General features: G+C 39.9%; 1 protein-coding gene across 5 annotated transcripts in view; it reads left to right on the top strand.

Moving 5' to 3' along the window:
- DIDO1 (death inducer-obliterator 1) overlaps positions 1–27,328 on the top strand; it is a 74,084-nt gene that overhangs the window by 35,881 nt on the left and 10,875 nt on the right. For all 5 annotated transcript variants that reach the window (XM_032218333.1, XM_032218329.1, XM_032218332.1 and 2 more), the window contains 8 exons: positions 16,889–17,375; positions 18,318–18,477; positions 19,684–19,800; positions 20,963–21,070; positions 22,153–22,288; positions 22,387–22,930; positions 24,099–24,252; positions 26,723–26,812. In XM_032218333.1, the coding sequence (XP_032074224.1) occupies positions 16,889–17,375; positions 18,318–18,477; positions 19,684–19,800; positions 20,963–21,070; positions 22,153–22,288; positions 22,387–22,930; positions 24,099–24,252; positions 26,723–26,812 (1,796 nt within the window). The remainder of the gene's footprint in view (positions 1–16,888; positions 17,376–18,317; positions 18,478–19,683; positions 19,801–20,962; positions 21,071–22,152; positions 22,289–22,386; positions 22,931–24,098; positions 24,253–26,722; positions 26,813–27,328) is intronic.

The following is a 27,328-nucleotide window of genomic DNA, read 5'->3' as shown; positions in this document are numbered from 1 at the left end:
ATTCAATTCAGTTTATGTTTAGTGAAGAACTTCTATCATCTTAAGAAGGCTTTGGCTTGACTTTGAAGGTAAGTTAATTGCTGTCTTGAAGTTCTTTATGTCCCTTCCGACACCAACTATAAATTCATACCTTAAATCAACTCCATTATCCTGCGGTGATTGAGGTTATCCAGGAAAGAGTTACTCTCTTCTCTTGGTGTAGGAGAGTTATGCAGTATTTGTAGATAGCAATTAATAGTTAATATTATGCAGAGTACAGTAAGAATTAACCATATACAGAAGTTAGGTGATCATCATCTAATGAAGTATGATTGGATCTCCTAAGCACACACAGCAGTCTTTGTATTTATATGCTTTTCAGCCTTTGAAAGAGACATCAATATTGTAGGAAATGGTGTGTTCTGCAGCATTTGGTGTTAAGGCTGCATCACCATACTTGAATAATAGAATTTCTGGGCTCCAGTTGCTTTTGTATTTGTTTACTGTTCACAAATGTCTAAAATAACTTAAAATGTGTGTCGTCTGGTTCCTAAGCTGTCCCCAGATTGTTGGGAAGATCTCCACTGTAATATCTGGATTTCAATATCTGGTTGTTCTTTTCTTTTCTTTTTTACTTTGAGAGAGCGGAAAAGACTTATCTTTAATCATAATTATATGTTAGGCCTTAGAAATGTATTATCTAGGTGATCTAAATCTCGGGCAACCTAGTGTTTAATTCTAAAAAAATCACACACCGTTTAATGGTTCCAGACTTTTGGTTAGTGGTTTGAAGAAAACACCTAGTGCTTACATAAAGGGACATTCAGTGCTTTTGAGAGGAAAAGCACTATATAAAATATTTTTTTTCTAGTAGATGGAAAGTCAATAATGCTTTTGGAAGAAGAGGCAGAATAGTTTCAACACAATAGTATATCAACACATTATTAGGCCTGGAAGACTAAATTCTATCTTAAATTTAGCCTGAGAGGATTTCCTAATAATTCATTTAGAAAGTTATGAAATTAAATAACATTTATGATTTGAGGTTAATTTAGCCAGAGAGCATTTCATAATATCCTTTACAATGATACAAGAGGCAGTGAATCCTTTACTTAAATTGCACCTTGAATGTAAGTTCCTTATATCTAAAACCAACCACCAAGCTATTCCACAGTTCTGGAATTTACGTCAAACAAATGAATATGTAGATTAGTTGAGGGAAGGGAATTTCAAAATACTAGCACACCTGCAGTATAAAAGCCAGGCCAATGCGTCACAACTTGTCCCCGCTGGAATGGTATTTGTGTTTTATTTTGTATTAGTATTTCAGGTGCTGTACTTTATTCTTCATTAGTGGATGAAATAGGATGTTGTTTCATTTATTGTACTATTCTGTGGGTGCGTTGCTTCTTTGACACGGCCTTGGGATAAATAATGTCACAAAAATGGTGGTTTTGAGAATCCAAATAATAGACAAAATCATAACATGGAAATAAGCTTTAATTGGAAATCCAGCCAATATATCCCAAAGATGCGATTTGCGCCATCCACTTGGGGGGTGGGATGTCCCATATTCTACTATTCTCGTTACTTTGATTCTGGCTGTCCAGAATCAGAACATTTAACCTCATTTCACACATCTTTTTCTCAGCCACGGGGGGGGGGGGGGGGGGGGGGGAGGGAATCAGTACTATGACTAGAATCAGGAATCAGTAACTGCCTAGAGTTTTTTTTTTAAGTCAGGTGGGTAGCTATGTAGAGGAAAGAAAAAAAATTGTAGTGAATGCTTTTAAGTAACCCAAAAGCTTTTTAAAAAAAATTAAAAATAACTTAAAAAGAGGTTATGAGCAGCCAGATAAAGGAAAAACAGATTAAGAGTGGGAAATAAACCCTACCCGGGGGGAGGGGGGGAATAGGATAAATGCAAAATTATTTTAAACAAAAGATACTATTGTCTTTATTGGAGAAACAAGCAGTAAAAATGCTGATCCTTTTAGCATCACTCATATATGTGTGTATACACATGAATGAATGAACACACACAAAAAGTCTTGTGCACTGGAGTAGGTAGACCAGGTGTGCTTTTCCAAATAAATGTGAAGAGGTAAACACTCTGTTATGGTTAGCATATCAAGTTGTCCTGTATGGAGGGTTTATAGCAATAGCACTTAGACTTATATACCGCTTCACAGTACTTTACAGCCCCCTCTAAGCGGTTTACAGAGTCAGCCTATTGCCCCCAACAATCTGGTTACTCATTTTGCCAACCTCCGAAGGATGGAAGGCTGAGTCAACCTGGAGCCAGTCAGGATTGAACTCCTGGCAATGGGCAAAGTCAGAAATACAGCATTCTATCCACTGCACCACCAGGGCTCTAGCATATTATAAATTGAGAGGGGATAGGGATAGTAAGGATAATATTTAGGATAATAAGATATTATTCCCTGACAGAAAATACTCTAGTAACTGAATGTGTCTTACATTAGGGCATGCTTACAATTGCTTTGAGTTATGTAGCATTTAAGTACAAAAATAATAAAGGTAGTGCTCGACTTACAAAAGTTCATTTAGTGACCGTTCAAAGTTACAATGGCACTGAAAAAAGGGACTTATTTTGCACAATTACAACTTTTGTAGCAGCCCATCATCATGGAATCAAAATTCAGAAGTTTGGCAACTGATTCATACTTACGACCGTTGCTGTGTCCCACGGTCACATGATAACCTTTTGTAACCTTTTGACAAGTAAAGTCAATGAGGAAGCCAGATTCATTTAACAACTGGGTTACTAACTTATCAACTGCAGTGATTCACTTAACAACTGTGGCAAGAAATGTCATAAAATGGGGCAACACTCACTTAAACATCTCACTTAATAAAAGAAATTTGGGGCTCAACTATGGTCATAAGTCGAGGACTGCCTATAATCTGCTTTGTGCATCAAAACCTAAGAATAACTTATTTTTTGTTTCTGAAAATAGTTTAGAAATAGTTGACTTTGTTAATTTGTACTAGAAAATCAGTGGTAGCATCAGAATGCTATTATACATTTATCTTTATAATGGGAATTTACAGTGACTAATCGGGAGGAAAGTTCTCAATGTTTAGCTTGAGTATTCAGATTAGAAGAAACAGTCCTACATCTAACAATAATGAGGCACCTTGAACACCTAAATTCAAGGACAGCAAATCAGTGTTTTCAAGAGATAAGAAATTTTTCACTTGAAATTTGTAAGACAATATTGCTGAATTAGACTTTACAGCTTAATTCTTGAAGGGTTCTGCGCCTTGGAGCACTACAGGCAGAATGCAAAGCTTCAGGCAAAGATTGATACTAAATTATTAAAAACACAGTATTTTATGGAATTAAAAAGAATCAGGGTTAAAGTCTTACCTAAACGAGGCCACTTGGGAGCAAAGGGAATGGATGGATGAGTTGTTCCATTAAATTTTTCAGGAATGATCAGATTATTTGAGGCTTCTTTGTGTTGTCCTTTCCATCCTTTTCATAGCCCAATGCTGAATGTTATATAATGTTATATATGCTACTATATATAATATGTTCTGTTTTTATCATTTTCTTAAGCTGGCTGAATAAGTCATTAGAAATCTTTCACCTCTTCCTTCCCCCCCAAGTAAAAGGGGTTCTCCATGCTGGTGTATCGTATATCCAGTATTACAGACCAGGAATCAGATTCAGACTGCTGTGGCGGCTTCTCTTCTGCCTGAAAGCAGCGAATGGGACCTGAAGAGGCCCTCCATGGAGCAACATCTTCAAGACCTACCTGAGAAGATTTAAGCGGTGGGCTGCACCAGATATTGGGGGGTGGAGTATACCAGCTGCAGAATCACACACAAATCTGCACGAGGGTGGGTGGGTGGGAAAGAAAAGTGTGTAGACCACTCTTACCCCACAGGCCAACAACTGAGATTTTGAATATTCCAGGAAGACATACAGTCTTTTTCCCCAGGCCACCTTCAGCCCAAGATGCACCAATTGAGTGTTTCATAATTGGTGTGGTCTTGAATGATTCATTTGGACAACCAGGCTTCCTTTCCTGCATTTAATAAGACATGTTGGGTAAAAGTCCTTGCAACCTCTTGCATTCTTCCAGTTGACTTGAAAACAGGTACCTCTGCTGTGGGAAACTTGGACATACTGTATAAGCAATAGCTTATACCTAATTTGATATAAGTGCATCCACCTCTCTATAGCTCCCCGTTGGGGGAGAAGGCACAGAGTCCCTTACCTCTGTTTTAAAGGTGGGTGAAGTACTGTATAGAGGTTGATGCCTTTTGTTTTAGTAGCAATGCATTGATACCGAAACCTGGAATCAAGCCTGAATGTATGTAATGGCAAACATTTATTTCATTTAAGTTTTTGTTTGTAGCCGCCCAATTCAACCGAATTGTTCCATTTGTTCAAACTAGAGACAAAAACAACCGAAGCTGACCTGAATCAAGAATGAACATGAGTGGTGTGGAACTAGGCAAATGCTCCTACATACATATCTCTTCTCATTGTGTGTAAGGAGATGTAGGCATGAATCTGCTAATCTCATGTCAAATATTGTGCCTGATAACCTGGCTTTCAAACGGGTGTTGCTTTCAAGTTGGACCAGGGCTGGTGAGAGGATACAGTCAAATGCTACCTTAAAAGGCATAACTGTAGCAGTATCTTCCTCCAACCTCTGACATCTGCAGGTGTGGGTGACATCTGCAGAAACTCAATGTTAGGCTTGCAAGAGATAAAATGTAAGTCATTTTCAAGCATGCTGATATAGGAATTGGGCTCTGCAATATGATGTGCATCTTCTAATACAGTGCCCATGCAGGCGCAGTATGAAAAGCTGTGGTAAGTAAATTTGTAGAGTGTCTACACTGTTTGTTTGTCTATAAGATTGTTTTTCAGGTAAATAGAAGTGCATGGAACAGGCTTCCTGTTGTGAGTAAAATACCCCTTCGGCCAAAGTTCGAGCTGCTCATTTCTCATTTTGGGTGGGTTTAAAAGCTTCTTGGTCCCCAAGGTTTATTCACTCCTCTAGGAATCTATTTCATTCCATGTGTGTACAGATCATTAAAAAAAAAACCTCTGTTAAAATAGAACGGTACTATTTTATAATTCTATAACTTGTCAGTACATAAATAAATAAAAAATTGTGGGAAGTCAACTGTTAACCACATTTAATTAAACACATTCATGCTCTTAGAGGCCAGAGCAAAAGAGGAAAATTTCAACTTCAAATCATAGCAGCATGGCAAAAGAGCATTCTGCTCAGAATATCGGCCCTTGAAGGGGGGGCTCTGCATCTGTTTGTAGACCATTAGCTTAGCCGTATTTCATTCCCCAGAAGATAATGGTACAGTCCAAAAATGATGGCTTGGCTTACTTTTGAGAGGAGGGTTGGGTCGGAATTCAGAATTATCAGCACTGTGAGCTGTTGGCTTGTAGCAGAATTGGAAAAAGGCCTCTAGAGGTTTTACTCTGCTGCATGTTTCTCCATATACCCCCAGCTTTACAGAATGGATACCTGGGGATTAAAAAAAAATCACAGGATATTCCCGTGAACGAGCTACTTTGGAAATCATTAAGAGCATTGCAGATTGTTGTTATTTATTAAATGTATTTGCCGCCCATCTCGCCACAAGAATATTGCAGATCATTTCAGCTGGATAAATAGCCATACATCTTTTCCCAGAAACCAACCTAATAAATAAGTCAATTGGTGTGCAAAATCTCAGTCAACCTTTGTAAAGCAGGCACCGAAAACCCTGAAAATAGATGAGGAGCAATCTCAAGTCCTCTTTCCATTATTGCCAAATCCCTTTGTTTGTGGTTTCCTTTCAGAAGTACTTTGGAAGGTTTGATGTTCTGATCTCATTGATCTTCCCCAGTGCAATGTCTACCCTACCACACTGTTGGCCCTTGCCTCTCATTTCACCTTTGCACTGTTGCTGGTTTTCAGATTATGCACAAAGCCCTTATAACAAAGCAGTTCTGTGTGCTGGTCAATAAGATGTCACCAGGTCTGCTACTAATATATATATATATTATATTTACTGAAGAGGATGATACGGTAGAATCCACATAGGCCCAACCTCTGTACAAACAGTTGCTATATAGTTTCATGGCAGTCATTGTGTCAGCAAGACATTCTCCCCCCCCCCCAACCCCTCTTGTTTTGTTGCCATGATTTCATCAAACAAAAAACTAAGGCTACACACACCCTACAGTAAACTGAAAGTTCCTTGCTGTGGCTTAGCTAATGTGTCAATCCAAGTAGTATGGTTTGTAAGGCATGGTTTTTGACAGTCGTGTACGGCTTAACCACTCCAAAAGTAGCTATTTTGATTTCCTTTCTCAAAATAATAGTAGTGTCTGCTGCACTGATTTGGAAGTTTGTTTTTTTGTTTGTTTCATATATATAATTCTAGGAATGTTCTGCGAGCAGAATAAGTTACCCATGTTCAAATGTAAGCTTAAAGATGATTACAATTCCATCTGAATCCGCAAAACACTTTAACCTCTCCTGTCCGGATGGTGCTTCACCTTGGACTAGGCTAGGCGTTTTGATTTAATTGTGAATTTTTTGTATTGAGAAAAGGAACAAAATAAGGAGCAATTTGGAGCAATAAGGAAGTACATCTGCATTTTAGAGTGTCACCAAGGGATAAAATCTTAAGGTGTAACTAATTCACTGTGGTAGTGGTACCCAGATTCTGCCCTTCAAAAAGTCAAAAATATTTAATTTTAACGTTCACCCAGCCTTAAAAGATATTTTAATGGTTTTTAAGAAATTTGTCTTCAGTGAATCTCTGGGCGATTTAGCTAAGATGCAAAAGGCTGCCTTTATACTTCTCAAAATGGGACATCATAATTTGTTACAATACTGTCAGTTGTGTGTTGACTCACATTGTCACAGACCAATCATTAGCTGTTTTATGCAGAGGTAACAATTGTCACACCCACCCACCCACAAACCAGGCCTGGGCTTTAATCCATCCCCATCTTGTGGACTGTCTCCATGGATTGTGCACAGATCTGCCTCAGCATGAGAGACCATGTTCCTCCTATGTCTTCCGCTTGTAACTAAGAAGCCATGGCTTTCTGTCCATGGGATGAGATGAAACCTCTAGGAATCGGATTTGCCACTCCAGGAGAAGGGATCTCATGCAAGGAATCAAACCTAAGAATGAGCTGATGCGCTTTACCTCTCACTCTCTACCCACAAAAATCTGCAAATCCAACTCATTGGGTCTGCTTATTAAGGTGGAAAGGAAATTAAGAGGGGGAAGTATCTCCCCTCCAAAGGTCAATACTGGATCTTCCATTCCTCCCAGTGGAATTATTGACAGAATAAGCTTGTTTCGCCCTGCTTTGCCACTTGAAGCCAATTGGCTTAAGTCAATCTGGGCCAGGCATCGAGAAGATGCTTTGAATTGGTGGCAGGCTGTCTGCTGTCCCTCTTGGTTTTAAGCTCTAACCTACCCTCTTTCTGTGGCTGGAATATTGCACAAGGTGATGTCACAAAATGAAAATTATGAACGAATATCAGAAATTCCAGAACTGAAGTGTCAGTTGAAGGCAACTTGATGTCTCTCTCTCTCTCTCCCCCCCCCCCCTCTCCTAACCCATTCTCCGCTTTGGGGGGCACTTTCACAGTGTGTCAATTAGGACATGACAATTCTTGTGCTAATTATTCTGGCTGGGGAAAGAGCATATTTCTCTGTGAAGTGCACAACAGGATGAATAAATCTCCCATCTGACAAAGCTTAATTGAGCCCCGAATGATAACATGATCCCCACGAAACGGGTGGGTACTTTCTGAAGTTGGGGGGGAAGAAACCCTTCCTAGCAAGGGTTTTGTCAGGCTGTTCAGAGGGATGCAGTTGCATGCTTGCAAAAGAATGGACTGGCAGCTGAAACGGCAACTCCACCCCACCTCCCAGCTTCAATAAGCAGTGTAGTTGATCTAATGGGATTTAAGAGAGCCGTTTGACTATAAACGAAGCCCAAGTAATGCCATGGAGCTGATAATTGAAGTGATCTTAAAAAAAAAAGCACGTTTAAAAGTACTGTGTTTTACAGTTATCAAAATAAAAATAACTGCATTTAGCTCTAAGCATAAGGATGTTTGGCTACAGCACTCCTGCTGCTGAGCAGATCTGCTAAGGTGATCGTGTTACAGAGAAATTTATTTAGAGAGAAGTTTGTGCTGTGAGCAAGCTCTGTCGGCTCCATTTTACTGGCCAGTCTACAGAACTGCAACTTCTCAGTGGAAAGTGGCTTGCCTTGGAACTGACCATGATCACCTGTGTCCCCCCCACCCAAGGATACACCACCTCTTTTGCATTTTGAGCTTCAGAAACTCTTAAAGCCTTCATGTTGACTAGACCTTCCCCTTTATCCTTACTGTGTATGGGTTTTACTAAAAGTAAATGCCAGAAACAAATCTGCAGCTTTCCTTTCTCAGAGAAAAGCTCCTAAGAGCAAAGGCTGCAAGAACCAAATACTTAAGATTCTGGGTGGTGTCATCTTGTGGCATCATCTAGTTATGTAAAATCAGATTGTGGCACTGCCATCACCTCTGGAAAAAAGTGGAGCCTTCCCCTCGGATTTTGAAAGGTCTCATTTTTGTAAAAATTGAAACCACCACCACCCTTTTAAAAGGCAGGTTTCCGCTTCAGGATGTTAGCCAACAAACAGGCCCCTTCAGCCTGTATATTTTAAATTTTATGATGTCAATTTACATTTGAAAGGACAAAGTAGTAATCGTGGCTTGGTGTGACTTGGGGGTTATTGTGGAATCAGATTTCCTTTCTCTCCAACCCTCTTGACTATCTGATTTTCATTTTGGGGCAGCTCCTGATTCAATTCACCACAATTTCCCTATTACATAAATGCAGAAAAGTGTGATTGTATTCCCTCCAGCCAATTGTTCAAAATACACTTTTTAAAAACTTGGGATGGCGGTTTTAGTTTGCTTTGTCTTTTCCAGAAAGAGCAGGAAAAGGAAAGGGTGAGCTTTTGGGAGTCTTACCTGGGCCTTCAGAGTCGTAACCATAGTTAGAAGGCAGGTAACACGGCAAACTGGTTAATCCAAAGCAGTAATAATAATTCCCGGAGAAAGGGCATGAGCGGAGAGGAGGAGGCAAGGCTGTCACAGTTAATTGATTCCTAATTGTCCCTGGCATTGACAAGCAGTGAGGTGAACACAGCTGCGAGTTTCCAGCTCATTCCTTTGCATTGTTCCTTTCCTGAATGTGCAAACCCTGGTCTTGGGTAAGCTGTGGCCTGCTTCCTGCAAGGAATGTCAGAAAAACAGTCCCGACTGCAATCCAGATTAAACTAGCCCTTCCCCTCCGTCCAGAGTCAGGGAGAGCCCCTGTGCCTTAGGCGGGGACTTATTCAAACATGCTGGGTTTGAGGGTGGGTGCCACTGAGAGAGGGCCAAGAGCAAAGCTAGATTCATCTTCATGGTAGTGTTAACAATCCTTAACAGTTAAATAATTTTAGTTCCCCTTTCCCTGCAGTCACATTCAAAATTGCCCTTCACAGCCAATGTCTTTCCGTGTTCCATCTTTTCAGACCCTGCACTAAAAGTTAGAGGAGTGGAAAGTTTCTTTTCTCTCTCTTTAAAATCTATTCAAGAGTTAATTTTCACTCATCCTGAAATGCAACTGACAAGACTTTCTGCGTCAGGTGCCATAAATGAACAACACATTTTCTGTCATTGCTGGACAAAGACATATGGCAGATGTTTAGAGAAAACCTTGGCTGTTGGCCAGCCCCCCCCCCCTTAATTCAATACTGGCTTCCTATATATTAGAGTGACGTTCTTTCATTCTTTGGATTTGTAGCACGTTTGCCTAAAAAGCTAGCCACTACCATCCTTGTCTGGACTTCTGAAGCCCATCAATGCAGTGGGACTTCCTCCTTTTCACAAGACTTTGGAAGAGCTTAACAACCATCCCTTGAAAAGATTGCACCGTGGCTTTGAAGCATCTTTAAAATGTGAAGGATGGGATTTCTCTTCCAAGAGTCCCTTCTAAAATGGCAGGCAAATGGATGACATCCCTCTGTCTCTTGAATCCCTGAATGATTCCATACAAGTTCCCAAATTGCTGTTTCTCCTTAAAGGAAGAAGCATTTTTTAAAAAGTCATCCCTGTTTGGAAGTTGACCGCCCACTGTGCCGTTTACTCTAAAGGGGGGGGGGGAGAGAGAAATGGCTTTTCTGTTTAATTCCTAGCAACTCTAAATGTAAATGTCACCACTTTCATAATTTATTATTTGTTCAAACACCAGACTGCCAAATAGTTTTAAACTTGTCTTGCCCCACTTTTTCTGTTGCTTAGATAGATTGGAGTTGTCTAGTCTGAATGGAAATAACCATGTTCATTTATGCTGGTTGAGGTTTCCCTTGGGCTATTCCCGGTCAGCTGTTCTTGAACCTTGGGAGGTACAGTCCCCATCCGACTTCTTCATGAACTGTTATCTATACATCCCTCCCTCCACCTTGGAGCCTCAGTTTCCTTTTCCCAATTGCTGGATCAAGGCTGAAGACTGCAGCTGCTGCTTGAGGCTCACCTCTGGGCTACAACTCTGCTATTCAGCTGGTCTTTCAAGAGCCGATTCCCCTTTCCTGAAATGGAAGCACAGGAAAAGGCTTGGATGCAATTTGAGACCTAATCTGCTCCCTGATGGGAGGTTTTGTTTTTTTGGAAGGGGGGGTTGCATATGAATACCCGTTTGAAGATGCAGCTTGGTTCTCCCCCCCCCCTTTTCCTGGCCTGCTTTTGTTTACAAGATGTTGACCACCAAGCTAAATTCCTGAGGGGGAGGAAGGTAGACCCCATTGTTTCTGAGTGCTCGCCTCTCCTGTGGGTGGTGTATGGATGATGAGCAGCAGCAGAACCATCAACATGAACCCACGGGAGGGAGCATTACTCCCTGAACTTCATTCCTCCTGCTGGGACCTCTCTCCCACCCAGTAAGATTGGGATCTTCCCTCCCAACATCACATGCTTTTATTTACCTTAAAGGTCCCGGTTACTCTTAAAGCATTCTTGACCAATCAGCATTTGCTACTCAAGGGACTCTACAGGCTCACACCTACCTACTTCCAAAAATTCTGTATCGGGTGATTTCAGCCTCAAACCTCAATACATGCAATGGAGGTCTATGCATTTTGAGGAATTTCAAATGAAATCACCTTCCAACTTCCTTGCACATTAACACTGCAGACATCCTCTCGGAATTTCTCTTCTCGGGGTTCATCTTTACAGTCCAAAACAATGGAACGTTTCTGCTGAATGAATGAAAGCAACTTTGATGTTGTTGACTGCCAGGGTTAGCAAGAAGAAAGTAATAGCAAGAATAATTCCCAAGGACAATTCTGGCAACTGCTAAGAAAGGACCATTGCAAGTTCTAGGTGCCACTCCGTATTTTAAAACTAGTTTTTAAAAAAGGCAAAATATGAATCGCTGTTCAGCATACTTAGAGTAAAATGACTTGCACTGTATCTTTACACGATGTCCCTGTTACTGTTTTATAAGTAGCCTCAACTAATTCGTAACAACTGGATTTTCAATGAGAAATTTTAAAAAAAACAACCCAAATCCATTCACTTCTCCACAATTTTAGGGGTTTAGTCAACTATGTATTGTCAATGCAATGTCAGATTGGTTTGTTTTTTAATTATTTAAACATCCAAGTAAAGAATAGCCACTAAACATAGCTGGTGTGCTAGAAATGTCCCCAGTATGACAATCTTTAGGCAGACTTTCTCAGAAAATAAAAGGGCTGTGTGTTCGGTGGCATGGCCACTTTGGAAAACTTTACTGGGGCTTGGTGAAGCATATTCGAAGGTGTTCTGCACCTCTGCCGAGGTGGCGCAGTGGTTAAATACAGCACTGCAGGCTACTTCAGCTGACTGCAGTTCTGCAGTTCGGCTGTTCAAATCTCACCGGCTCAGGGTTGACCCAGCCTTCCATCCTTCCGAGGTGGGTAAAATGAGGACCCGGATTGTTGTTGGGAGCAATATGCTGACTCTGTAAACCGCTTAGAGAGGGCTGAAAGCCCTATGAAGCGGTATATAAGTCTAACTGCTATTGCTATATTGCTAATCATCAGAAACAAAGGGCAAGGAATTAAAATAATTTGCTGCTAGCTGCCTACATATCAAATAAAAATGCTTAGTGAATTTAAACTTTTAAAGTTATTCCCTGTGTGTAAAGTGCCAGTGGTAGTACTGCGAGCTATGATAATCATTTTGGCCCTATATTTTACTTCAAAACAAGAAAGGAAGTGTAAAAATGCTAAAATGAAACCACTCCAATGCACACTGTAATTTGCCAGTGAACTTTGATAATCGGAATTGGATTTATAGTGCCAGGGTTTTCTTGTATTACTGCCCTGACATTTCCTGATGGGAGGCAATTACCAGAATGCTGGATCTCAGCAACCTGATCTTGGCGGGGCTTCAGTTGAATTGCAAGGTGATGCTGTTGGCTGACCATGTAGGGCTCATGCTGTTACGTAGCGGAATGCAGTGGTCCCATCACATCTCAGCCGCATCCACAGTGCTGTGAAGTGGCTGAGATGCATCAAGGGAAAGAAGACTCCATGTTTATCCAGTGGCGATCAGTGCCACGCAGCATGCCCAAATCATTGCTTCCATTAAAGACTGGACAGAGCTATCTATACTGGAGATAACTTTGAAGTGTCAGGGACCTGGAGAAGCTGGCAATTAGGCGTGCCTAGCAATGGGCAGCAAACTTTCAAAATTGACAATTCAACCCATGGCGCAGCTGGGTGAGGTTGGCTTGCATAGGCGAGTCTTTTGTTTACATGAAGACAATTCAAAGTTTGACAATTAAAAGTAATGGGTACCATACCCTCCAGTCTATCTTGATTCTTAAGCCATGGAAAGTGACATGATACAATGCAGAGTCTTGACTTTTAGGCTTACAGTAGAACCTCTGGTCACGAACACGTCTGACCATGATCAAGTCGGGTTCCGACCAAAAAATTCACTTTTTTTCCACAGCCGATTTCCCCTTCCACACCATTGTTTTTGGTAAGTGCCAAATTTCCAAAATTAGGTTTGAATCACGACCAAATCGGTTTGCAATCAAAGTTATGGAACAAATGATAGTTGTGACCAGAGGTTCTACTGTATTTGCATTTTATAATTGCCAGGAGAATTGGCCCAAAGGAATGAACATCTTAATTTGCATTACAGGTTTTTGTTTATGCCTCACAAAATAACAGAAACAGTTGGGCATATATGGCTGGTGCATCTATCGCTCACCCAATTCCAAACCAAAGCATGAAAGCTTGTGCATTGTGTTAAGGGAAAGGAAGAGACAAGAGCAGCAGTAACTCTGGCAGCTGTCTATAGTGTATTTAAATAAACCAGGATGAATTTGGCAGTCGGGAAACAAGCGTTTGACATAATTTTGGGGAGAACAAACAACTAACTACAAGCAACTTCAGTGTCCTGTTGCTCATCATGACTACCCGTATTTATTAATAGTAAGCCAATAGCATGGATATGTTTTATTATCCATGAACCGGTTCATTCATGACGTAGCACTTGTGTCTCATTCTATTAAAAACAGTTACCCACTGGCTTATAGGGATTTGTTAAGTCCATGCACAGATGATTTGATATGGGTGAGCATTCATTAATGAGAAATTTCACTTTTAAGTCTAGTAGAGTACAACAGCCAAGGCATAATGTGCTATATCAATTCTAGCACTTTTCCTGAAATTAAATGAGTGTCTGAAATACTAACTAATGTTGGTTGGGAATGATTATTTCAACTTATCAATATATTTGACCGTACCAACTTTGATTTCTACTAAAAATGGTTTCCTGGAGAAGTAACTATCATTAACCTTGGTTTTGGTGGCGTTTGGATGGAGGAGTAAGATATGCGTAGGGCAGAAGTACAATGTATGTAAATGCAGCAATTTCAACATGCTTAAATAATTTCTATTCCAAAGGGATCTAAGAGCTGATGACTTTTTTTCTGAGTCAGGGTCTTGTGTAGTATCATCTAGATGGACATTTATATTGGGCAAAATAGTGTTTTTGTGAAGAGGATGATTTTATTTATATGAACGGCTTCCGGTGTTTTGGGTTTGGCAGTGTGAATGGAAAAAGGACTGGGTATCCTGTTGTTTAGTAAACTCAAACCATTATTAAAATCATTTATGTGCTAGATGTTATGAAAATGATTGCATGTTCAGTAAGTACTGTATATCTCTGAACTTGGAAAGCTGCTATAGCCAAGAATTACAAGTGATAAATGATCTGTTGCTTCAGAATTATTTTCCAAGCAGAGACCAATTTGTGAAAGCCCATTTTAATCAGGTTCTAAAAGTTATAAACCAGGTTTGTGAACGCAGAAATGCTTGAGCCTTGTTGCTCCCTGCACACTGAGTGAATTTGGTCCCATTCTTTGTTTTCAGTCAGCATCCTCCTCAACCAGACCTTTTCAAATGTATGGTCTTAATAGCTTTTCTAATTTTATATATTATTTTTTCTTATTAACCCCATTCAGTCACATAGAGTAAAATATGAATCAATATGAATAAGTTCATTTATTAGGATAGAATTGCTTGATCCTACGTAGCACGATATTTTCAAATCTGGAGAAAACTTCCAATTTTTAGTTGTCTCTTTGAAAATCAAGCTATGATGATGATGATGATGATGATGATGATGATTATTATTATTATTATACCTGTATGAACATGAATCTTTTTCCCCCAAGTCACTGACAACAAATACTTTGAAGTAGACAAGAGATCAGGTGACTATAATGGAGTCATTGCAAAGGATAATCTAAAGTTATACTCTTGTATCAGATAAGAACATGAACGTGCAGTTTATCTACTGAGGGATTTTAGTAGAGGCCTTGACATACTTGACAGCTATTTTACAAATTTTCTGTTGGTCAATTGAACTTAAAAGAGTGAAGATTTTAAAGAGTTTTCAAGAAGACTTAACACGGATAACCAAAACTATTTCACATTAGCTTGGTCAGGAATCTTTTGCCAGTGAAAGTAGGAAAGCAGTTTTCTAATTTTGTTCAGGCTCAGTCTATGCCTTCTTATAAAGCAAACGTAGTTTATGGAAAATGCAAAACAAAGTGAATTTCCCTGATATGAATATTTTTGGATTGAAACAAATTTTGAATGCCTAGTTGTGCAAATTAACAGCATCATGACCTTATCTCCTATTGTCCTTGTTGTCGCACCTCGACAAATGATGCATGGTTTGTTGTTCCTTGGATCTTGATCAGCTTTTGTAAGAGCAAAGTAATATATGTACTGTATGTATTCCATCTCTGGTTAAAGATACAGATTTTAGCTGTGCATACAACAGCAACCAGTCCGTCAGATTTCTGCATTTCTAGTAATTCTATAATGTGTATTGTGTTCTATCCATGATTGTAAATCTTCCAGTGAGCTGGAAGTACAGTTGCTTTTTCATTCAGTGGGTTTTTTCAGGGATCACATACAAACAATCAACATAGAAGTCTCCATAATGGCATATTGTCTTTTCTTTTCTTCAGCTGATTTCTGAGCAGTTGATCGGGTTTACCCATAATTTGCCATGTCTTGGCAAGTTTTCTATTGTGACAGTAAAATTAATCTTTTAATTATTTCAAGGTGATTGTTTAAGCATTTCAATTGCTGAAACGATTAAGATGGTCTATGTTTTGTTCCCCGTGAAATCGGCCTGGTATCTGGACTACAATGGCCATATAGAATGAAATTAAACATTGTTTTAAGTATGGAAAGAAGGGTAGGAATTAGGCCTAGGGGAATATAAGGTTATTTTTTAAAACAACTTCCTTTGAATTTGAAGTCTTAACATCGAACTATGTGTGCAATCTTTGAAGATGGAGCCTATTTTATGTTGAAACGGGAAAAATATTGTCATTTTATTTTGTCTGTTTTAATGTGTCTTGCTGTAAAATTATTCCCTTTCTGACTGATACATTGGGTCCTAATCCTTTGTACCATGAATTCAACCTCTACATATTGAAAATCCCTTCACAATAGATAAATCTAATAGATCTAAGCTCTCTTCCTTTTCCCTGAAATGCATGTGAGCTAAATGGCCAGATATTGTCACATTTTGCTTTCCAATCTGTTTGCAAGTTAAAAACAACTGTATAAAAAAAATATAATATTACAATTGGTGCCCAGTTGTTCTGTGCCCAATAGCTCCATTTATCGTTCCTTTCATGTAGAACATTTCTTTTGTTCAGTACAGGTAGTTCTCGACTTACAATCTCATTCCTTTAGCGATGGTACAACAGCACAGAGAAAGTGATTTATGACTGTTTTTCACACGTATGACCCATGGTCACATGATTAAAATTTGTGGGCTTGGCAACAGGCATGTATTTATAGCAGTTATGACTGTCTTGGGATCATGTGATTCCTCATTTGTGACTTTCCCAGCTGGCTCCTGACAAGCAAAGTCAAAGGGGGAAGCTGGGTTCACTTAACCACTGCATGAGTCTCTTAACAGCTGCAGTGATTCGCTTAACAACTCTGGCAAAAAGATTGTAAAATGGGGCAAAATTCATTTAACAACTGCCTTGGTTAGCAGCGGATATTTTGGGCTCAGTTATGACTAATTCGAGGGCTACCTGTACAGCCAGCAAGAGACAAACTCTTTCAATCACTGATTTAATGAAGTCTCCCTTCTCTTAACAAAAAACAGTTTAAACCATTCCTCAAGTTCATGGAATCATATCTGTCATTATTAAATCCTTCTGCTACTTAATGCATAGTAGTTTTGAGTGTCAGGCAGCATCCAAGTTTAATAATTTACTAATTGGTATAATTGAGCTAGCATTTTTTTTTTGGTGTTAACAGCACATAAAGAAGAGCAGAAGGTTGAGGATAAACCAGGAGACCCTCCTATGAAATTGAAGAAAACTGTTGGACCCACATCGGTGGTTGAGAAACACGTGACTTCTCAAACAAGAAGTGTGGTCCTGAAGAAGCCCTTGCCGTTTCCCAGCACTTCACTTATTAAGGCCCCAGTGAAACATTCAGCGGCAGATTTTAAAGGGGTCATCCCTAAGAAGTCTTCGCTTGCCACAGGTTCTCCTGCTTCAGGTGGCCTTTCGTCCTCACGGCCACCTTTGTCCTCCTACGGAGCCCATCCCATGCCTAAAAAACCATTCCCTCCCTCCAGCGCAGGGGCAGGGCTTAAGAGACCTGTGATGTCTTCTGCCTCTTCTTCAACCACCCCCTTGCCTCCACAAGCCAAGCTAGCTGCCAGCGCCAGCCAGTCACAGCCTAATTCCCAGATTCGACAAAACATACGGAGGTCTCTTAAAGAAATTTTGTGGAAAAGGTAAGAACACTGATGTTTAATAAATTTATAGGCCGCCCAATCCCAAAGGACTCCGGGCGGCTTACAACAATAGCATATATTCCTGTTGAGAAGGAAATACTTTAAGGTTCCATGTTAAGGATTTTCGTTTCGGTACATTCTACAGAAAGGAAAAGCGGTTTGGTTGATACTTAGCTGCTTTAAATTGTCCTAAGCAGCACTGTAAATCAAAGTTTACAGTTCTTTTAAATCAAGCATTTCTCAATCATGGCAGCTTGAAGATCTGTGGACTTCAACTCCCAGAATTCTGGGATTTGGAAGTCCAGAGATCTTCAAGCTGCCAACTGAGAAATACTGTTTTAAATGATTTTGAAATATGCCTGGATGGAAATCCCAACCAGAAAAGGGCCATTCTCTCTTCAATTCCATCTTCTCTGGAGTTCTTGTTGCTCTCTGAGCTTTTTCACTTGCCTGCAGATGTTCCTTTAAGAAGCCAAATCCAGAAATGGAAGCTTAGCATTCAGACAAATCAGCCACCGATAAGCACATAAGAGATAAAAACCACATTTATACACCACTCAAGGACAATAAAAAACCGAGAAAGAAAATAGATTACCGCCCATCCTTTCCAGCGGCTCACAGTTTACTAAGCAGGCAAACAACCAAACTAATCAATACTGTCATCTAATCATGAAAACCCTAAGGAGAAAACCAAATTCCACTAAAACTAGCAGGGCAAGCGTCTATACAGTAAACGGGCACTTACTTAGCGCTGATGAAGTTACCTAGTTCTGTATTGAAACATTTGCAAATAAACAACCAAGTTCAGAGAGCTCCAAGAATTCCACAGTTGAACCCTGAACTACAGATATTCTATTGGCAGTTCTGTTAATGAGACTAATTAAAAAAGATTGCACAGTGCCTTTAGATTAAACTAACGGTACTGTCTTTCTCCTCCCCCAGAGTAAATGACAGTGATGACTTGGTCATGACAGAAAACGAAGTGGGGAAGACTGCGCTCAATATTGAAAAGGAGATGTTCAATTTATTCCAGGCCACAGATAATCGATATAAGAGTAAATACCGCAGTATTATGTTCAACCTTAAGGACCCCAAAAATCAGGTTAGTTTGTATTGAAATGAAGGAGAAATTGTTTTGACTGCTTTTATTTTCAACTCTAATTTTGTCAGTAATATAAATAATTGTATATTATTCTAGAACCATGATGGCGAACCTATGGCACATGTGCCACAGGTGGCACACGGAGCCATTTGTTAGGGCACGGAAGGCGTTGCCCTATCAACTCCAGCACACGTGCACACTGGCCAGCTGACTTTGGCCTTCTTTTTCGGCCGTTTTTTGCCCTCTGGAGGCTTCCCTGAACAACGTGCAAACCGGAGATTTGGGAACAGACTTCCGGTTTGCCCATAGGGCTGTTTTTCGCCCTCCGGAGCCTTCAGGGAAGCTGACTGAAACCTCCAGAGGGCCTCCCCAGATTCCTAGAAAGCCTCTGGAGCCTGGGGAAGGGGAAAAACGGGTCCATCGTGCACCAAAAAGGGTCCCGTGGGCATGTGTGTGGGGGTGGGGGTGTCACGCGCATAGCATTATGGATGTGGGCACGCCCGCACATGGCCCCCCTGCACATTTTCCACGTGATGGGAAAAAGGTCAGCCATCACTGATCTAGAATATACAACACATCTCTACCTCACTCAGATTGTTAGGTTTTGAACAAAATGACTAAGAAACATTTGGTAGATGAATAAATTTATATACAGTTTAAATAAAAATTAGTTTCACTCATTTCACTAATTGATCATGTGATAAACTGGGTTGATATTGTAGATTCATTGCAAACAAAAATATTTATTAATAGACTTATTAATACTGAAGTATTTTTTCAGCTTCAGGATGAAGTTTTCAGCCTCAGGTCTCCTGCATGAGCAGGGGGTTGGACTAGATGGCCTCCAAGGTCCCTTCCAACTCTGTTACTGTTTATTGACTTTAGGGATAGTGGATTGCTAATCAAACCTGCTAACCAAACCCAATTGAGTTACTTGTATTTTATGTTGAAATCCAAGATTTAACATTTCTTTTTAATGCACGTAAAGATAAATGTAAGATCTTTCATAAAAACACAAACATAATGGTTGAAATTCACAATATAAAACATCATCGAGTTGCTCAGTGTTATTTTTTTTTAGCAACCACATTAAAAAAATGAGTGTTTTTTAGATCAACAGTTAGAAGACTTAAATTGGATATTATTTATTTATCTAGAATCCTGTGTTCTCTAATTACTGAATTCTAAAATCAATCTTCTCTTTAGGGTCTTTTCCACCGTGTTCTTCGAGAAGATATTCCTTTGTCAAGGCTTGTGAGAATGAAGCCTGAAGAACTTGTATCTAAAGAACTATCATCATGGAAAGAAAAACCAGCCAAATCAGTACGAAATAGTTTGTTTCCCACATATTAAGTAAAAATTGTGATTTTCTATTAATTATGGTTAGTGGATATGATTAGTAAGAATGTACAGTCCCTCCAAAATACATTTTTGATCCAAATTTGAAGTTACAATGAATGCCCCCCACAATCATATGATGACACAAATATAGCCTGAAGTCAAGACTTAGCTATATTAGGGTGTTCTTGTTGTTCTTGTTTAACAAAGTAGCAATCACAGTGGATTTTGTAACTGGTTACAATTTACTGTATGTACAGTCATTCCCAGGCTGATGTTTTCTGGTTATTCTGGTTATATTTATTATTTTGACACTAACACTACCTGACTCTAGTTGGCTCACAAAATAAAAACAAACGGCAGTGTACAATCCAGATTGTATGAGCAAATGACAAATCGAGTCAACAGCAACACAAGGGACTCCATAGCCTAATGTCTAAGAAGATTCTCAGTCATCCAGGTCATGGTTGTCCCAAAGGTGCCTTTTATCAAGAGCTGAAGAAACTTCTTGGATGAGAAGCGAAATGTCTTCAAAGAAAAACAAGAAAGTCCAGTTGCCTCTTGAGAAAAGCACCTTTGGGGCAATTAGCCAAACCCAAGGTTTGGGAGTAGGTCTTTAAGGTGCTCCAGAATGCCACTGGCAGATCTCATTCCAGAGGGGAAATGTTCAAAAGATGGCTCTGCTTTGGTTTGAGGGTGCCAATCCTCACCAGGCAGAAACCACGGGAGATTAGTCAGATATAAATGATATCCTGTGACATATCTGTTATTGGATGTTGGCAATCACGTTGGTGATTGTATCTTTATCAACATCCGCATGAAAAAGTGTGGCTGAGTTTTGTCCAAACCGGTCCCTTAGATTTTGAAGCCATAATGTTGTTCTTCTGCCTAGACCGCATTTGCCTTCAATCTTTCCCTGGAGGATTAAGTGAAGTATGGCGTATTTTCCCGGGTGTCACAACACATGTCCAAAATATTCTAACTTCCGCTTTTTAATGGTTTTGATGATTTCCCTTGGCTTTTCCAGGTGGCTTATCACAGTATCCACACTAACCTGAAATGATGGGAATGACAGTCCCCAATGTAAAAAGTTTTGAGTACTGATTAAAAACTAACCAAATAATATTTCTCCCCCCCCCTTCAATAGATAATGGCATCGAGGCGTAAAACCTTTGAAAATAAAAAAATGGCCGTGAAACAAGAACCTATCCCAGATGTTAACATGGAAGATTCTCCACCAGTGTCTGATTCTGATGTAAGTACACTGTATTTCAGATTACCTGATTTTATGCATCTTGTGTAGATGACCCACAAGATCCCTCCCAACTCTGTTAATCTATCTGTCTAGATCAATGTTTCTCAACCTTGGCAACTTGAAGATGTCTGGACTTCAACTCCCAGAATTCCCCAGCCAGCATTTGCTGGCTGGGGAATTCTGGGAGTTGAAGTCCAGACATCTTCAAGTTGCCAAGGTTGAGAAACACTGGTCTAGATTGCTCTTCTTGAGTCAATATCAGCTCTATAACCTCCAGGCAGCAAGAAATTATGAAACTGGAAATGTAGTCCTTCCTTTGGCCGCCAGTTTGAGGATGATTCTTTGAAAAGACAAATACCAGGCATTTTTTTTTTACAAAATCATTCTTCCAAATATCCCAAAGGTCCTTTTTTTTCTTCTTTTTTTCAAAAGGCAACTGGACGAGAAGCTTGTTCCTTGTCCAAGAGGCTTGGTTCTGAACTGAAGAACTGAACTGAAAAAGCTTCTTCAATAAAAACATAATCCAGTTGTCATTTGAAAAAAAAGAAAAGGGGAAAAAAAACACTTTTGGGATAACCATGACCTGGATGACAGAATCATCCTATAGGCACGTTTCCAAATCTTGCAGTGTCTTTTGATATCAAGAAGAGACAGAAGTGGGATTTACAAGACTTACTGTGGGTTGAGATTTTATAAGGATATCAGCCATGGCCCTCTATTTCTGACTTCAGCATTTGTCAAAAGAAGACACTAAAACATTCTACTTTAAATTCACCAAGAATGTTCCTTTTATCTCTGCTTAAGGATTCCAGAAAATAATTCAACAAGACTGACGATTAATCCTTAAATTATGGGTAGATGCCTGTTGCCCTTTCTGCTTTAGTGATAAGGGCGACTTTTTTTAAAAAAAAAACAACCTTCTGTTCTTACTTAAAGAATTATTTTGTCTGTCTTGCGCATGCGCTGGCTGAGGAATTCTGGGAGTTGAAGTCCACAAGTCGTAAAGTTGCCACGGTTGGAGACCCTACATGGCTGAGGTGAATAAAACCAAACAAACCTCTGTCTATTCTGTACATTGTTAGGAGCAGCAAGAATCAGACCGAGCAGCACCTGAGAAGAGCAGTACTCCTGTTTTGGATGTTTTCAGCAGTATGTTGCAGGACACCACAAGTCAGCATCGGGCCCATCTTTTTGATCTGAACTGCAAAATTTGTACAGGTGTGTATACGTTCACCATGCTTGCTCGTTCATGAAACCATATGTTACAGCCCCAAACTCTGTCGTGATGATACATGTTAATTTTGATTACAACACAGGTCAGATTTCTGCCTCTGATGAAGAATCGACTTCAAAAAAGCCCAAGTTATCAGCTGCTAAGAAGGCAGAACCCAAGTCGGAAACCAGGTCCAAACTGGAAAGCTCAACCCCAGCGGAAGACATGGAGGTGGTAAAAGGGGAAGATCTGGAGAACGTCTCAGAAGCCATTGCTGAACCTGTGACTGAGACCGTAGCTCAGCCAAACTTAGAAAGAAGTTACATCCCTTTGTCCCAAGTGCAAAACAACTCAGAATCTTCTCTATCCATGGAGAATTCAACCTATCCCACATCCTACACCACGGGGGTCATCACGACAGTGACTGTTTCTGGCAAAGATCCCCGGACAGCTGTGAGCACCTCTGCAGCTTCTGCTTCTGCTGGGATTTCTCCGTTGCATCCCACTTCTGCCCCTGACAAAAGCTCTGTAGCAGAGAGCAAGCCAGAAATATTAAGACCTGTTTTATCGGCTCCAAAATCCATTTTAACAAAACCGTCTTCGTCAGATCCAAGATACCTGGCGGGCTCATCATCTTCAAATATCAGGTATGCTATAATTTGGAATTAGGGGACGATAACACAAAGTGTTGGTCGGTTGATCAGTCTCTGTGTCTGTCTGTCTGCCTGTCTATCATATCTATCTATCTATCTATCTATCTATCTATCTATCTATCTATCTATCTATCTATCTATCTATCTATCTATCTATCTATCTATCTATCTATCATCTCCCTACATATATATATACATATTAAAACTGTTCTAACCAGAATGCCAGTGCAGTTGATCAAATCCCCAAAGACTTTAAACAAAATTATTTAACACATAGAGTAATAGGGTTGGATGGGACCTTGGAAGTCTTCCAGTCAAGCTGCAGATCCTATACTAGTGATGGCGAACCTATCAGGTCACGCGAGGCGCTGCCCTGTCAGCTGGTCAGCGCATATTCTGTTTTCACCCTCCCCAGGCTCCTATAAAGCCTCTGGAGCCTGGGGAGGGTGAAAAAAGCATGCAAAAAATGGGGGGAGGAGCGCCTGTAGTGTGCGCATGCGCACTGGGGGGATGTCGCACATTGCATTATGAGTGCAGCACGCCCGCACACACCCCTGCGCTCCCCCCACTTATGGCACGCGAGCCAAAAAAGGTTCGCCATCGCTGCCCTATACCATTCTGGACAAATGGTTGTCCAATCTCTTCTTAAACACCTCCAGGGATGAAGCACCCACAGCTTCCAGAGGCAAGTTATTCCATTGATTAATTGTTCTAACTGTCAGGAAATTTCTTCTCAGTTCTGGGTTGGATAGCTATTCAAAGTAATTAAGGGACTGTGGAACCAGCAAATCATAAGTGTTGCCCCAGCCCAAAGGATCATACGTGTCCCATCTCCTGCAGTGTCCAAAATACTTTCCTTGGCAGAAAAGCAGTCTATTTATGTGAACCAGCAAATTGTGGAATTTAGTGCTGAGTAACTTGCAACTGAGGCATTGATTGAGTTAGCCTAAAACAGTGTTGCTCAACCTTGCCCACTTGAAAAGATGCGGACTTCAACTCCCAGAATTCCCCAGGAGTTGAAGTTCACACTTCCTCAGACAGCCAAAGTTGAAAAACACCAGCTTAAAAATATATGACTGCATTACAATGGAAATAATGAAAACGTTTGGAATGGGGAAGCTGTTATAGGGAAACATTTTGGGACTTTGTTGTTGTTTTGTAGTATGTCAGAGATTTGGTCCCCTCCGGAAGGAGATACATCCCTGTTTCTTTCTCGCCTGAATACCATTTGGAAAGGATTTATCAACATGCAAGGTGTGGCTAAATTTGTTACCAAAGCTTATCCGGTCTCTGGGTGCTTCGATTATCTCAGTGAGGTAGGATTTTGAAATATTTACTGCTTTTTGTATGGATGCTTCTTGAAACTAATTTTATTTTATTGCAGGTAAAATGTCTTCGACTTACAACTTTAATTGAGGCTCAAATTATGCTCATAGGTCATGCCGGTCGTTGTGGGTTGTGACTGACATGATTTCATGACACTTCTTTGTAGCAGTTGTTAAATGAATCACCATGGTGGGTTAGGCAAATCAGGTTAAACAAACACAGTGGTCACTTCACTGTCTGAAATGGGTGAGGTTTTTTGCTGGAAACCTGAAATAAAAGTCAGTTACCAGCAAAAACAAAAAAGCACCATTGTGAATCACGGTTATGTGATTGTGGGGTGCTGTCAACAGCTGTAGATGTGGGCCACTTGCTGAGCCCCCAAAATGCAGTCACGTGACCAGATGGGCAGCATCAGAACTTTGAATCTGGGTCATATTTTTTTTAGTCCATTGTAAATTAAGAACTGCTTCTAATTGTCTTTTTAGAAATAAAAATACCGTATGTAGCACCTTAATTATACATTATATATCTATTAGTCAGAGAACTGAGGAAATCAACTGTTTAAAAATGATTTAAATGATTTTGGTCCAAGTAGGAATACTGTTATTCAGACCTGGATGGTAAACTTAATAGCGAAGAAAATTGTAGTTACATATTTACGAAGGAATTTTAATGTTTCTACTTAGATGCAATAAGTTTCTTCTAGAATGTGACACCTTTGCACCAACAGCCAATCCAGAAAAGAGAGGTTCCAATTTCCAATATTTGATTATTGGTGGAAGTTCTATATTTTGCAACTACTGTGGCTGAAGCTCTTAATTTACTTCTTTGACCCACTTGCATACGGCTTTCTGGGTCCCAAACAGGTTACAATGATTCGCAAACTGAATTTCTAAAAAAAGTCATAATACAAAAACAACCATAAAACTGCAATAACTAAAAACGTTCACAATATGTAAAAGGAACAGAGGAAAAATGATGCTGCACTTTATCTCAGGGAATGCCTGGTTGAAGACAAGAGTTCTAAGTGAATCATAGTTGGGGGCGGGGTGGGGGAAGCAGTCGTGCTGAAAATGCTGTTAAATTTGGTTCTCACAGGTGACAATTCACCATTTAGGACACATTGCCGCAAGCCTTCCTCTGATTCTTACGGATTTCCAAGATGGAAATACATTTAAGGAAGTTGATTAGCTTTTATTTTATATATCTACAGATCTTTATTCTATGGCCAGAATTCCTCGCAATGATTCCAAACATGTTTTTCTCACTTAAGGCGACCAAACAAATTGGTTGTTTTGAAAGATAAAAACTAACCACAAAGCATGTAATGGGAATAGTGAATTACGGAGACAACTGCATTGCCTATATCAGTGATGGCTAATCTTTTCGGCACCAAGAGCCCAAACTGGAACGCAGCACCAGAAGCCCGAAGACCAGGTGGACAGTGCACATATGCACGCCAGCTGGCCTTTGTGCACGCCAGAACCTTGAAGAGCAGATGGCGATGGCGCACGTGCCCACAGAGAGGGCTCTGCATGCCACCTGTGGCACGCCTGCCATAGGTTCGCCATCACGGGCCTATAGCAAGGGTATCCAGCCTTGGCAAATTTAATACTTGTGGACTTCAACTCCCAGAATTCCCCAGCCAGCTATGGTGGCGTATAAAATTAAATCCCAAAGTTACCTGGGAGCATCTCCCCAGTCCTAGTTTAACGTCACCACATCATGCTGGCATTTTTCCTGATCATCTATTCAGTAGATATGCTATATATTTTTAATGTAGCCCCTCCCCCAAAAAATTAAAAGCAAATTTAATAACTTGGTAACGTTACCAACTTCGTATGGAGTAAGCTAGCAACATGATAACATAATTTAAGGATTTTGCAATTTTTTCCCCCCATACCATGCCAAGGTAATAATTGCATACATAAAAACTGCCTATTTATGTAGACAAAACTAGATTATGCATTTTGATTCTTATGAGAGGAAAGCAATAACAGCTGATTTTTTTTTAAATTATATGTCCTACGTCAGAGCCCTTGGCCTTCAGGATGTCACCTAACAGCTTGTCACCCTTAGTTATTCTTGCTGAAAGTGTTGGATGTTGCAAATTAGCAACACTTCAAAGTCCTCAAGTTCTTTAATGTTGTGCCAAGTAGTTAGATACTAAGGAGAGAATAATAGCCCTGATTATAAAAATAAGAATACGACTCTTACAATATTTGTAGCTCAGGTTGAAAAGTGGGGTCCTTGAGCTTGGTTCTTTCTTGCAGACATTTCATTACCCAACTAGATAATATCGTCAATGCTCACTGATAACATTACCCAGTTGGGTAATAAAACCTCTGCAAGAAAACAAGCAAGCTCAGAGAGGCCCCACAATAGGATTGCCCTTTATAGTCTAGCTGTTACAGTATGGACAGAAAACATTCCCTCACATTTCTCATGTTTTCTCTTTAGGATTTACCAGATACAATTCATATTGGAGGGAGGATCTCACCAAAAACGGTGTGGGATTATATTGGCAAACTTAAATCCTCCGTATCAAAGGTAATCAAGTGTGGCAGTACTGTAATCCATTTGAAATGATGATGATGAGGCTGATGATATAATAACGACTGGGGTCAAATACATCTTCGCAGTGATTCTGTTGCCCAAGGCTGGAGTTAACCCTCAGTCTGAATTACTGGCACAAGCAATTGCTAATGTGTTCCACTCTAAATATTTTGAATAGCAGGAACTTTTAAAAGAATTGTGCCACGCAGCTGCTGTCAGCCATGTTTTCTAAAGTAAGCTTTATTGGTGAGCCTTGTAAATTAAGTATTGTATGATTGTGGGTATTTTTAAAAGGTAACCAACAGATTATTATTGCTTTTTATCTTTGATTTAAGATTAGCCGTCCCAGTAAGAATTTTTTGCTGGCCTGTTAACAGGGCTTTTATTTAAATATACCCCCAAATATTAACTTAAAAAACATTACATATCAGAATGAAGTATCAAATTCAATCAGAATTTGAATTACTAATAATACTTTTTCACTACCTTGAGTTTAATAAATTAGTGGGG

The sequence above is a fragment of the Thamnophis elegans genome, chromosome 5, assembly GCF_009769535.1.
Source record: "Thamnophis elegans isolate rThaEle1 chromosome 5, rThaEle1.pri, whole genome shotgun sequence".
Lineage (NCBI taxonomy): Eukaryota > Metazoa > Chordata > Lepidosauria > Squamata > Colubridae > Thamnophis > Thamnophis elegans.
Note: the sequence above shows the minus strand (reverse complement) of the source record. Positions and strands in the feature narration are given on the sequence as shown.